This window comes from Crinia signifera, chromosome 6 (genome assembly GCF_055691185.1).
Source record: "Crinia signifera chromosome 6, ASM5569118v1, whole genome shotgun sequence".
Lineage (NCBI taxonomy): Eukaryota > Metazoa > Chordata > Amphibia > Anura > Myobatrachidae > Crinia > Crinia signifera.
The window spans coordinates 221,134,508-221,147,933 of record NC_139222.1 but is presented as its reverse complement, the minus strand read 5'-3'; the positions used below and the strand labels follow the sequence as shown (position 1 = coordinate 221,147,933).

The window sequence follows — 13,426 nt, the reverse complement described above, 5'->3', positions numbered from 1 at the left end:
ATGATGTAAGAAACTTCTAGTTTTGTGTTATAAGCATTAGTATCTTATGGTGTCCTCACTTTGACTACAACCATATATGTAACAAAGACTATCCATGTACGAAAAGGTTATAAGCTGCAGTAGATAATAATATACCTTTTTCACCAACAAACGGAAGTGACCAAGTGAAGACATCCATGAAGTTCGGCAGCCAGTAGGGGTGTGGCGAGCAGTTGAACTGCCGGATATTCATCACATTATTTTCATACTTTAAAACAGCAGCTGTAGAGTAGAAAAAAAAATATATTATTTGCACTATGCATAAATAGATTATTTACACCTAGAAGTTATTTAGTGAAGAAAAAACTGAATAAACAAACATACCTTTATTGTTGTAGACATCTAAATAGTTCGGTGCTGAAAATATTGTTATCAAAGACGGGAACCCTGTGGTTTGACTTTTTCTGTACATTCGATAACTGCGATAGTAAGAAAAGTAAAATGACATTTATTAATATATCCTCTGAAAAGATTATGTGAATATCAATGAGCCAAATGCACATCGCCTTACCCTGCATCTTGTGCTTCATGTGCTCTGATGATTGACAGCAGGTTGTTTGTCAGTAAAAACTCACAAACAGCTGGGTAACTTCAGAATGAAAGAATGAAAATAAAATCACATTATAATACAGTGATGTAATCCTTATGCTATGGTTATGTAAGCCACATACCTATAGAAGTAAGAGCACCCTCTGACAGTATTATGACTGAAATGTTCTTGAGTCTTCTCATTACCGAAATCTTCTGATGGGTCAGACCATAACAAGTCACACATCGGACCAAATGCTGGAGGTTCCTTGAACCTGTCTAACTACAAAATGGAGAAACTTCAAGTTTGTTAAAGCGGTATGTGAACTGGGGAACAAAACTTCATACAGCAGGGCTGGGCAACACCGGCCCTCCAGATGTTGATGAACTACACATCCCAGCATGCCTTGCATCAGTTTCAGCATGGCCACATAGCAAAACTAATGCAAAGCATCCTGGGATGTGTAGTTCACCAACATCTGGAGGGCCGGTGTTGCCCAGCCCTGTCATACAGGTTTCTTTAGGATGAAAAAATGTGTATTGCTTAATAAATAAACACACAAAATGTTTTAGTAAAATAACAAAAAGCACCCCAAACTAGTAGTTTAGGTCAATTCATACACTGCCAGTAGTCCATTATATCCCCAAAAAACTGTATTTAACTGTAAACTACCTGACAGTCTGCAACCAGAAACTACTTTAAGATCTACGAGGCATGGTACATCACTGGAAAGCTATTCCCTATTCAATGACCATAGGAAAATACAACTTTGATACTCAAAATATTATACAACGCTATGCTAATCCTATAGTATGTAAACTTGCAGCAGGGCCCTCTAACCTCCAAGTCTGTCTGTTGTTACCCAGTTTGTTTTATCACTGTCTACTATTGTAAAGCGCAACAGAATCTGCTGCGCTACATTAGAAACCAACTCTCAAGCACGCATGTCTCAACCCACACAAACAACCGTAACAGACTCCATGGTACAGGTTTTGACCATGGTGTCTAAGCAGGGGCAGGCTGCAGCGCATGGGTGTTGAGGTTAAGCCCACCGCCGAGTGCTGTCCGCTCCTACAGTGGCTCCCAGAATGCAACAGACACTTGCCTGAGTCATGCTATGTGGCTGCTACACTGCTGCTCCCAGCTAGCTAGCAGCACCTGGAAGTGCCTGCTAGCTGTAGCAGGGTGGCTATGGGACCAGCCCACAGGCAAATCGTCCCGGGTGAGAATCCACCCCTGAGCAGCACTGAAAAGTGTAAGGGAACAGTTAGTCTTTGTAACTGAAACAAAGGTGTTTTAACTCACACTCTGTAATATATGGACACTATAGGTAACATGGATCACCCCCCCTTGCGGGCTTGCTGCGCTCGCCACGCAGCGGGCCAGGTTCCTCGCTACGCTCGGCACACTAATTTATTCTCCCTCCGGGGGTGTCGTGGACACCCCCGGAGGGAGAAAGTGTCGGGATTTTGGCGGTCGGGATTTTGAACGCCAGGATCCCAACCCCTGGGATTTACACTGCATCCCGCGTGTACATGTGGTAGTGAACATAGATTGTAAACTCCACTGGGGCAGGGACTGATGTGAGTGTTCAAATATTCTCTGTAAAGCACTGCAGAATATGTGTGCGCTATATTGGAACAATCAATATTAATCACTACTCTTACAGGGTATTAGATGTTTGTGTATATGTAAATACACACACCCAAAAAAATATGTTGTCGTTTATAGTCATATAGCTAGTTGTTCAACCTTCACATTATAATTGATTTTGAGTGGTTACATAAGCTTTTGTACTCAAAGAACCTTTTTTCAGTTCCAGTTGAAAACACACACACTCTCAAATGATAATATATAAGCACACACACATATATACACATACACACAAAGTGTTTTTTTATATATTGTCTTTCAAAACTATATAAAAGAGACATGACTGAATACTTACTGAATATAAATATACTCACTTTTTTTATGTCATCTAACGTGTGTATTTCTGGGGAAAGTCCTCCATGGACACAAAGAAACTGTTGATTTAAAAGTGCAGCTAAAGGAAGACAATCAAATGCTTCCATACAGGCCTCATATACCCTCTCTGAATATTTTATTTTACCTAAAGAGAAACACAGATTGTTGAGTACTGATTTATTTATATGGGTTTCTATTCTTAACAAAAGAGAAAGAGCAATGCACACTTTGGTTTTCCTTTGCATTGCACAGACTGGGCCTCTCAACTTACATTGCTTTAAAGAATACATTTCCAAAAGTAAGGTAAATTTATACCAAAAATATAAATGTAGCATGGACAGAAAAAATAATAAACAAATCATTGTAATCCCATTAATATTGGATAAAAAGTATTAAGGAAATGTACACACACACACACACACACACACACACACACACACACACACACACACACACACACACACAGTGGGGATCGAAAGTTTGGGCACCCCAGGCAAAAATTCATTTTAATGTGCAAAAAGAAGCCAAGAAAAGATGGAAAAACCTCCAAAAGGCATCATATTACAGATTAGACATTCTTAGAACAAAAAAAAAAAAAAAAAAAAGTTATTTTATTTCCATCATTTACACTTTCAAAATAACAGAAAACAAAAAGTGGTGTCTGCAAACGTTTGGGCACCGTGCAGAGTTAATACCTTTTATCTTGTAAATGCTTTTTGTAGCCAGCCAAGAGTCTTTCAATTCTTGTTTGAGGTATCTTCGCCCATTCTTCCTTACAAGTCTTCCAGTTATTTGAGATTCCTGGGCTGTCTGTGACGCACTGCTCTTTTAAGGTCTATCCATAAATTTTCAATTATGAGGAGGTCAGGAGATTGTGAAGGCCATGGCAAAACCTTCAGTTTACGCCTCTTGATGTAATCCACCGTGGAGTTTGAGGTGTGTTTTGGATCATTATCCATTTGTAGAAGCCAGTTTCTCTTTAACTTCAACTTTTTCACAGATGGCATCAAGTTAGCATCCAAAATTTGCTGGAATCGTATTGAATCCATTTTTCATTCCACTCATAAAATGTTCCCTGTACCAATGGCTGCAATACAACCCCAAAGCATGATTGACCCACCCCTATGCTTAACAGTTGGACAGAGGTTCTTTCCATTAAATTCTGTGCCCTTCCTTCTCCAAACGTACCTTTGCTCTTTCCAGCCAAAAAGTTCTATTTTAACAGAACTTGATTACAAAATGCATAAGGCTTGTCTATATGTTCATTTGCAAACTTCAAACACTGATTTTTGTGGTGAGGACGTAGAAGAGGTTTCCTTCTGATGACTCTTCCATGAAGACCATATTTGTACAAGCATCTCTTTATACTGGAATAGTGTACTACAACTCCAGTGTCTGCCAGATCTTCCTGGAGGGATCGTGCAGTCAAACGTGGATTTTGACTTGCTTTTCTCACAATCCTGAGTGCTGTTCTGTCTGAAATTTTTCTTGGTCTTCCAGATCTTGCTTTAACTTCCACTGTTCCTGATGACTGCCATTTCTTAATTACATTCCGAACAGAGGATATGGGCATCTTATAAGGCATTGCTATCTTCTTATAGCCTTCTCCTGCTTTGTGAGCGTAAACTATTCTCAGTTTCAGTGTTCTACACAACTGCTTAGAACATTCATGGTGCTGATTGTTGGGGCAAGGTCCGATGAGTCTGGGCTTTTAAAACCTTTGAGATCAGCTGGTCTTTCCAGACGATGATTGAGAACAATCCATGACACTGCCAGGTCTCAGCTGTCCAAAGGGGTGGTGCATGCTATAAACTCTGCAGAGTGCCCAAACTTTTGCAGACGCCATTTTTTGTTTTCTGTTATTTTGAAAGTGTAAATGATCGAAATAAAATCAAACTTTTTTTGACATGTTATGAGAATGTCTAATCTGTAATTTGATGCCTTTTGGGGGATTTTCCATCTTTCCTTTGCTTCTTTTTGCACATTAAAATGAATTACACACACACACACACTACAATCGAAATGTTGAAACATCCTAAACAAATTATGAGATTTAAAAAAAAAGAAAAAACTCTTACTTACATTCCTGCTTAAAAGTGAAATATTCTGTAAGGTGCCTGCATTCGTGATTGCCTCTCAAAAGAAAGAGCGTATTAGGGTACAGAATCTTCAGCACCCATAAATACAATACACACTGAGGATGGAAAAAAAATAAAGGAATAATTGATGAACTTTGTTTAATAGTGGTGCAGGCATATAATGCTATATAAACCAAGCAAAAAACAATAACATCTTCATAGACAACATGCAATAGGCAAATATGTACAACTGTATAGAATACATTGCAGAATGAGTGTTCATAATAAAAGTAAGCCTTCCACAAAGACTAAACAGAAAGAAGGCAAAAACAAACCCCAGTGAGACGGAGCCTGGTTTGTCATTAACCAGATCAATATAATACAGATGTGTCCATATACACCTAGGTGTCTATTTGTCATGTGGCAGCAGACGGTACTTATGTAATATCTGGGCTCCCGTTTTTCTTATGAGACCGCGTCCGCTCGCCACGCTTCGGGCGTCCGCTCGCCACACTATATAAAATCAACTCCATGCGTAGTTGGATAGTAGGGGTATGAAAAAATGGGGTGCATTTAACATGGGAGCCCAGATAATACATAAGTACCCAGCAGACCCTTGGTGCACATGAGAAGCTCTGAGAATAGCAGATTGTATATTTACATTTTGCAGATTCAGACTAAGGGGGGTATTCAATCCCTGGTCCCGTTTTCGGTCCACTCGCCAGTTTATCGCCAGGCAGGATTCAAAGTCCAGTCTGGCAATTAGCTAAAAGGGGCCTTGTCTGTGAAAACGGCCATGGACTGACGAGATCCGGCCGTGATCTCTACAATCCACATCAGTTTTCGGCCAATGGACCCAAAGTCGGGTCCGTTCTGTCATGCTGCCTCTTCAATGCTGTCGGGAATGACAGCATTGACTAGGCGCCCACAACTATTCCCCCTGTCGGAAATAGCGACGCAGATTGAATACCCCCCTAAGTCGCACCCAGAAGTACAATGTCTGCATACACTAGCAAATCAGTTTTGTCACTAACATTCATTTTATTTCTGTGCCTAGGATGCATGTTTAAACTAAAACCTGCTCAGCACCCCCAAGTCGTCTGAGACTGGCTGCACTTGGAAGGAATTTTTGAAAGGACTTGAGCAGCCATTTAATAAGGACACATCTGGAGGGCAGTTACATCTCTATAAAACTCTGCATGATTACTGAATTGAGACTTGCGGTGTTCCTAGTTAGAAAATGCTTTTCACCGTTTGTTTTAAGAATAATGTAGCATTTTAGACAAAAGTAGCACAGGGAAAATAATGAAAATATTTTTATAGATGAAGATATGGAAAACATGAATTTAAAGGTCAGGTAGAAATTACCGTTTAAGAATACAATTACACAGAAATGGTAATTTACCTCTATACTAAAATAACCTCTGTCTACATAGTCTCCCAAGAAGAGGTATCTTGTGTTCGCCGGCGATCCTCCCACTTCAAACAACTTCATCAAGTCGAAGAATTGACCATGAATATCGCCACAAACTAGAGAAGAAATAAGAAAACATTAGTAGTAGTAGTACGTTTATTTATAAGGCGCCGCAAAGTGTCCGCAGCGCCGTACATAGCAAACAAAAAAAAAACAAATTACAAGGCAACGTACAGGGTGTGTTGAAAGATACAGTATAAATAGGGGTATAGCTGGTAGAACTAAAATCAGCATCAGTTCAGAAGTAGGTGTCAAAATTGTCAAGGAGACTGAAGATGAAGTAGAGGAAGGGAAGAACAGGACAGGAGCACAGGTGAGGTAATGAGGTAGGGTGAGTACGTGAGGAAGGAGGGCCCTGCTCATAAGAGTTAACATACTAAAAATAGGTGGGTGGACGAACGAAATACAATAGGATAAGTAGGAACGGAGGGGAACGGAGGCAGGATAGGAGGATCAAAAGAGGTTAGGAGGAGGGATAGGCTAGTCGAAAAAAGTGGGTTTTGAGGGAGCGCTTGAAGGAGGTAAGGGAATCAGATAGCCTGATGGGTGGCGGGAGGTTGTTCCAGTGCAGGGGGGCAGCGCGAGAGAAGTCTTAGACACGGGAGTGGGAGGAGGTGATTAGGTGAGAGGTCAGTCGGCGGTCAGCGATGGAGCGAAGAGGACGGGAGGGAGCGTGGATAGAGATCAGTGAAGAGAGGTAAGGAGCGGTGGAGGAGGAGCGAGCCTTGTAGGTGGTGGTGAGGAGTTTTAAGAGAACTCGGAAAGGAATGGGGAGCCAGTGAAGAGATAAACAGAGGGGGGAGGCGGAGGTAGAGTGGCGGGAGAGGAAGATGAGCCTAGCAGCAGCGTTAAGAATGGATTGGAGAGGTGTGAGGCGGGTGAGAGGTAGCCCAGAGAGAAGGATGTTGCAGTAGTCAAGGCGGGAGATGACAAGAGAGTGAATGAGAATTTTGGTCGCGTCAGTGGAGAGGAATGGTCTGATGCGTGAGATGTTGCGTAGGTGAAAGCGGCAAGACTGTGAGAGAGCACGAATGTGGGGGGTGAAAGAGAGGGAGGAGTCAATGATGACACCGAGGCAGCGCGTTTGGTCGGTGGACGTGATCTCGGTTTCACCAATGCTGATGGAGATAGTGGGAGAAGAGGGGATGTTCGGGGGATGGAAGATTAGAAGTTCAGTTTTAGCCATGTTTAGTTTCAGGAAGCGTTGGGTCATCCAGGCTGAGATGGCCGTGAGGCATTCGGAGACCTTGGACAGGAGTGATGGGGATAAGTCGGGGGAGGAGAGATAGATTAGGGTATCATCAGCATAAAGGTGGTAATGAAAACCGTAGGAGCTGATGAGGGTGCCCAGAGAGGTGGTGTAGAGGGAGAAGAGGAGAGGGCCAAGGACTGACCCTTGGGGAACACCGACTGGCTGGGGGGTAGTAGGAGAGGAGGAGCTCGGAGTGGAGACGGAGAAGGAGCGATCTGAGAGGTATGAGGTGAACCAGGAGAAGACCGTGCCAGTGATGCCAAAGGAGCGGAGGGTGTTGAGCAGGAGAGGGTGGTCAACAGTGTCAAAGGCAGCCGACAGATGAAGCTGGATGAGGATAGAGAAGAGGCCTTTGGATTTAGCCGATAGTAGATCATTAGTGACTTTGGTCAGGGCAGTTTCAGTGGAATGTAAAGGGCGGAACCCGGATTGGAGGGGGTCTAGAATGGAGTTAGCAGTAAGGTGGCTTAGGAGACGATTATAGGTCAGACGTTCTAGGAGTTTGGAGGCAAAAGGGAGGAGGGAGATGGGCCTGTAGTTGGATGGAGAGTTGGGGTCCAGATTTGTTTTTTTGAGAATTGGGGAGACAAGAGCGTGTTTGAAGGAGGAAGGGAAGATCCCAGAGGATAGGGAAAGATTAAAGAGGTGAGCCAGGTGAGAGCAGACTGATGGACTGAGACGACGGATAATATTGGAGGGGATAGGATCGAGCGGGCAGGTGGAGGGAGAAGCGGATTGAAGGATAGAGTGGACTTCAGCAGCAGTGGTGGGGTAAAATGAGGACAGGGGTTGGAAGGAGGGGAGTGGAGATGTAGGAGGGGAGGAGGGAGAGGGTGAGGTCATGGCAGCAGTGATGGCAGTCCTGAGAGAGGAGATTTTGGTTGAAAAGTAGGTAGCAAAATCAGCGGCTACGATGGAGGACGGAAGAGCTGGAGGAGGGGGGGAGAGCAAGGAGTTGAAGGTGGCGAAGAGCCTGCGGGGATTGGATGATTGGGAAAGGATGAGGGACTTAAAGTAGGATTCCTTGGCCAGAGCAAGGGCAGAGCTGAAGGAGGAAAGAATGAATTTGAAATGGAGATAATCCGCAAGGGAGCGTGATTTCTTCCAGAAGCGCTCAGCAGTGCGAGAGCACTTTTTAAGGAATCGGGTGATAGGTGAGTGCCACGGTTGGGGGTTGGAGCATCGAAGGGGGATATTATTATTATTTTATTTATGGTACTTGTTTCCTAGCACGGCGCCCATCGCATATGATCGCATGCCTTCATTAGTGGTATGCGATGGACCCGATTTTCGTGTCCTAAGAGCCGCACTGTACAATTTTAAAATCGCATCGCATTGCATGCCATTAAAATGGCATGCGATCAAAACGATGATTTAATTGTACATGCACACTGATGGGTGATTAGTATGTCATATGCACCCCCATCGTTAACGCCACCAGCACTATTAACGCCAACCCGAAGTGTGGCGAGCGCAGCGAGCCCGCGTGGGGCGGCGGTACGCGTCCTCCGACCTTTTCATACCCCCACTATCCACGTCGGCGTGGAGTTGATTCTATATAGCGTGGCGAGCGCAGCGAGCTCCGCGAGGGGACGCGTAATACATGTGAAGTTATCCATTTTAGGTCAGCGAAAAAGGGGTATAAGCTATTCCTTTAATAGTATATAAAGCAGTGGTGGACAAAAAGAAGTCCCATCCCTCATAACATAACTGAACCTAAGGATTACATATAAACACAAGCACCTTCTCAGCCGAGAGGTGCTGTGAAAAAAGTTCTGAAACTCTATAGCGCCATGATTTAAGGTGTAATTAATAGAATATATAATTGACACTACTGCTTGATGTAGAAGGGAGAATGTTTCACCTGTAATGGGTGCTTCAACTTCTATCATGGTCTTCTCTCGTCGTAAAATTGCAGCACCCTCATTGATGATCCTAAGTGCGATTTCTTCATCTACCCGGCCTTCCTTTATTAAGTGGTTTTTCAAAATGTCCACTCTGGGCTTCCCATCAGTATCAAATATTTCATCGGCTGTTAATCGGTGTGTTGGAGGAAAAGGGACAGCTGCAAAATCATAATTAATTTTAATTAATGCCAATTAAGATATACGAGAACACATGCTTAAACCCCTAATTCATAAAACACTAAACGCACATGAAACAATATACACAGTACCAACATAACCAAGTACATGAGTTTAACATGACAGAGTGTGTACCTTATTATTGCTACTGGATAAGATATAACAAAATTATTAGTATGGATAATGAACTGTGCAGAGGTTTCCCAAATTTAAAATTTGCAGGAACAAATGTTCAGTAAAAGGTGATTGATTTTCTCTTAAACATGCTATAAATCTTGAATAATAAAGGGTACTTGTGTAGTTTCATGGCGCCGTGCGTCTGAGTCCCCTTGCGTGGCTCGCTTCGCTCGCCCACGCCGCGAGCTCGGTGGCTCGCTACGCTCGCCACGCTATTTAAAATCAACTCCATGCCAACATGGATAGTGGAGGCATGAACTATCCATGTTGGCATGGAGTTAAGTTAGTTTATTTGACATATTTAGTGGCAAGCGTACACCCGGAAGTGAAACCGCACAAGTGGCACCGTGAAACTACACAAGTACCTAATAAAGCCTATAAGAATGGTTGATAAACATTCTCTGGTTGCACAAAACAGGGGGGTTAGTCAATCGCACAGGAAGGTGTAAATTGTATTGATAGGACCCCTATGCATCTATCTACATGGTATTAGTTATTGATAGTGGGGTGTGCTGCCATTGGACAATGAATAGAACACAATAGGAAGGAAAGGAAAGATTGTCACTAATTCGGCGCACCTGGGAGAGGAAAATTATTCTAAAATATAGCTTTTATTGGTTTATTTCTCAAAAACTGCGACATATAAAAACGCAAATAAAGGTAAGACAGGGTAAGTATAAAAGGGGATTAACCCCGCGTAGTGTGTCCCCTCTATCCCCAATAGGTCTGTAGTGATTCTTGGTGTAAGATACTGCAAGATTGGACCAGCGCTTTTAATTATCGGGTATTCCTAAAATACCTTCTGATTGGTTACAGGGCGAGTAAATCATATATGTATAGTGCTATTTCCAGCGTTATTGACACTTTACTGCGATATAGCCAGATATATTTTATCTCGCTGTTTCTCGAAAGGGCACATACAAAAAATTGTTTACAAGAACACAATGTGTGCTGGAGGCACTTTACTTTGATTGCACAGTGTGTATGGTGCTGTTTCCAGCGATTTGACAATTTATTGGAATGTATGCCAGATGTATGTATTGTGTCTCACTGTGTCTAGGTGAGGCACGTACAGTAAATTATCTAGGAGAACAGCAAAATAACCCCTTGAGTCATTGGCTATATATATTTTTTTGCCGGGGATATTGCTGTTTATGCCTAGTACTCTGATTTCACATACAAAAAATTGTTTACAGGAACACAATGTATACCCCTTGAGTCATCGGCTACATGTATATTTTGCCGGGGGTATTTATAGTTAATGCCTGTTATGCTGATATCTGCTGGAGGCACTTTACTTTGATTGCACAGTGTGTATGGTGCTGTTTTCAGCGATTTGACAATTTATTGGAATGTTTGCCAGATGTATTGTGTCTCACTGTGTCTAGGTGAGGCACGTACAGTAAATTATCTAGGAGAACAGCAAAATAACCCCTTGAATCATCGGCTCTATATATTTTTTCTGCGGGTATTGCTGTTTATGCCTAGTACTCTGATTTAAGCACCTCTCTGTAATCGCACAAGGGTGATATTCAGGATATACCCTGTTTGGTATGCACACTGTGATGCCGCGTTTACTGCCGGCTTCTCCCTGGATAATGGGAGAGAGTCGTGCAGGGCGCTCAATGTTCAGGCGCTACACTATCGGTGCACTCTGTGTCCCGGTTTCCTCTCCGTGTACTGGAGAGAGCCGCGCCGGACACCGATAGTAAGAGCGCCTTTGCTGCACGGGGGTGTCGGGTCTCTGTGGTATCACCAGCAGTGAATGCTCAGGTGATCCACACCCAGACGCCCGTGACTCGCCTCAGATTCGTATCGTGCTGCCAATCTATCTAAATACAGATCAAAATATACATTTCAGTGGGGAGGGGAAAGAGGGGATTTAGACACACTAGGTGTGTTTGGTCAATCAAAGTAAAGTGCAATCAAAGTAAAGTGCCTCCAGCACACATTGTGTTCTTGTAAACAATTTTTTGTATGTGCCCTTTCGAGAAACAGCGAGATAAAATATATCTGGCTATATCGCAGTAAAGTGTCAATAACGCTGGAAATAGCACTATACATATATGATTTACTCGCCCTGTAACCAATCAGAAGGTATTTTAGGAATACCCGATAATTAAAAGCGCTGGTCCAATCTTACAGTATCTTACACCAAGAATCACTACAGACCTATTGGGGATAGAGGGGACACACTACGCGGGGTTAATCCCCTTTTATACTTACCCTGTCTTACCTTTATTTGTGTTTTTATATGTCGCAGTTTTTGAGAAATAAACCAATAAAAGCTATATTTTAGAATAATTTTCCTCTCCCAGGTGCGCCGAATTAGTGACAATCTTTCCTTTCCTTCCTATTGTATTCTCTGGTTGCAGCTAATACAGTGTATTGCATTACTGACCATGCAAACCATGAAAGATGAGGTTGGGCTGTAGATAGAGGGCCAGTTGGAGTCTTGGCTGCCACCAATATTTCTACATATTTAAATTAGATTAGGTTACCTATTGTATACCCTTTATTGTTCTAAAACCATGTTTAACAGATAACTGTACAAACATGTTCTTCTTGATGTAGGAACTTCAGCATTATGCGGATTCCGGGGCACTGCATTGTCTGGAACAGCTTCCGCTCTTATTGGAATGCTTGCCACAAGATTTTGGAATGTTACTTTAGGAATTTATGCCCATTCATTCTGTTGAGCAATTTATGCAGCAAGGCACTGGTGGTGGACAAGAAGGCCTGGCATGCAATCTCCATTCCAGTTCATCCCAAAAGGTGCTCCTTGGGGTTGAGGGCTCTCTGAGGCAGTGAAGGTCAACTCAAACCATGTCTCTAGAGTCCTTGCTTTGTGCGCAGGGACAGTCATGTTTCTATAAAAAAAAGGGCCATCCTCAAACTGGAAAGATGAAAGAATAGCAGTGATCAAAATGTCTTGGTATGCAGAAGCTTTAAGATTGCCCTTTGCTGGAGATATGGGGCCTAGGCAAATAGTGAAAAACAGCTGAATACCATTATCTCTCCATCATCAAACAGTTGGCATGATGCAGACAGACAGATAACATTCTCCTGGCATTTGCCAAACCAAGACACGCCCATCTGCCACACAGAGACGCACAATTCCTCAATACACAGAACATATATCCTCTGTCCAGTGTAGCCCTGCTTACACACTCACTCAATCTGACTAGGTATGAGGCTTGCATGCAGCTGCTTGGCCATGAAAACCAATTTCATTAAGCTTTAGCCGCACAGTGGTCTGCTTACATTATTTGCCAGTGGAATTTGCAAACTCTTCTGCTTTGGAAACAGAAGAGCATTGGCGACTTTCACCATCTATGCGCTTTAGCAGTTATTGACTGAGCACTGTAAGGTTACATGGACTTCCACTTAGTTTCTGAGTTGCTGTTGTTCCTAAACACGTTAACTTTCTAATAATATAAATATACAGGTGACCGTGGAATATCCAAGCAGGGATGCTGGATATTTATGCTATGCTCCTGCCACCCACAAAAGTATTAGGAGCCAGCAGAGGTTGGTCAGCAGGATTAGTGGGAAGCTATACTACCCGCAGGTGTAAACCATCTCAAACCATCAGGTGTAAACATCTCAAACCAAGGTAAAATCACACACATCTTGGCTATCCACATAATGCTAAAGAAAACATGATTCATCAGACCAGGCAACCATCTGCCACTGATCTATGGTCCACTTGTCAAGGTCACATGCCCATTGTAGCATCTTTCGCCAGTTTGTAGGGGTCATAATGATTGGCACTCCAACATTTCTGCAGTAAGAATGCTGTTCTTCCTTGAATCACCTTTTTAA

The 13,426-nt window shown here is 42.8% G+C and overlaps 1 protein-coding gene across 8 annotated transcripts in view; it reads right to left on the bottom strand.

Annotated features, from left to right (window-relative positions):
• The window catches only part of PPP3CB (protein phosphatase 3 catalytic subunit beta), a 52,577-nt gene that overhangs the window by 21,053 nt on the left and 18,098 nt on the right, over nucleotides 1-13,426 (bottom strand). For all 8 annotated transcript variants that reach the window (XM_083148889.1, XM_083148885.1, XM_083148887.1 and 5 more), the window contains exons 2-9: nucleotides 9,205-9,405; nucleotides 6,020-6,144; nucleotides 4,619-4,730; nucleotides 2,536-2,681; nucleotides 711-850; nucleotides 551-628; nucleotides 364-458; nucleotides 136-261 (exon numbers count right to left, since the gene is read on the bottom strand). In XM_083148889.1, the coding sequence (XP_083005015.1) occupies nucleotides 136-261; nucleotides 364-458; nucleotides 551-628; nucleotides 711-850; nucleotides 2,536-2,681; nucleotides 4,619-4,730; nucleotides 6,020-6,144; nucleotides 9,205-9,405 (1,023 nt within the window). The remainder of the gene's footprint in view (nucleotides 1-135; nucleotides 262-363; nucleotides 459-550; nucleotides 629-710; nucleotides 851-2,535; nucleotides 2,682-4,618; nucleotides 4,731-6,019; nucleotides 6,145-9,204; nucleotides 9,406-13,426) is intronic.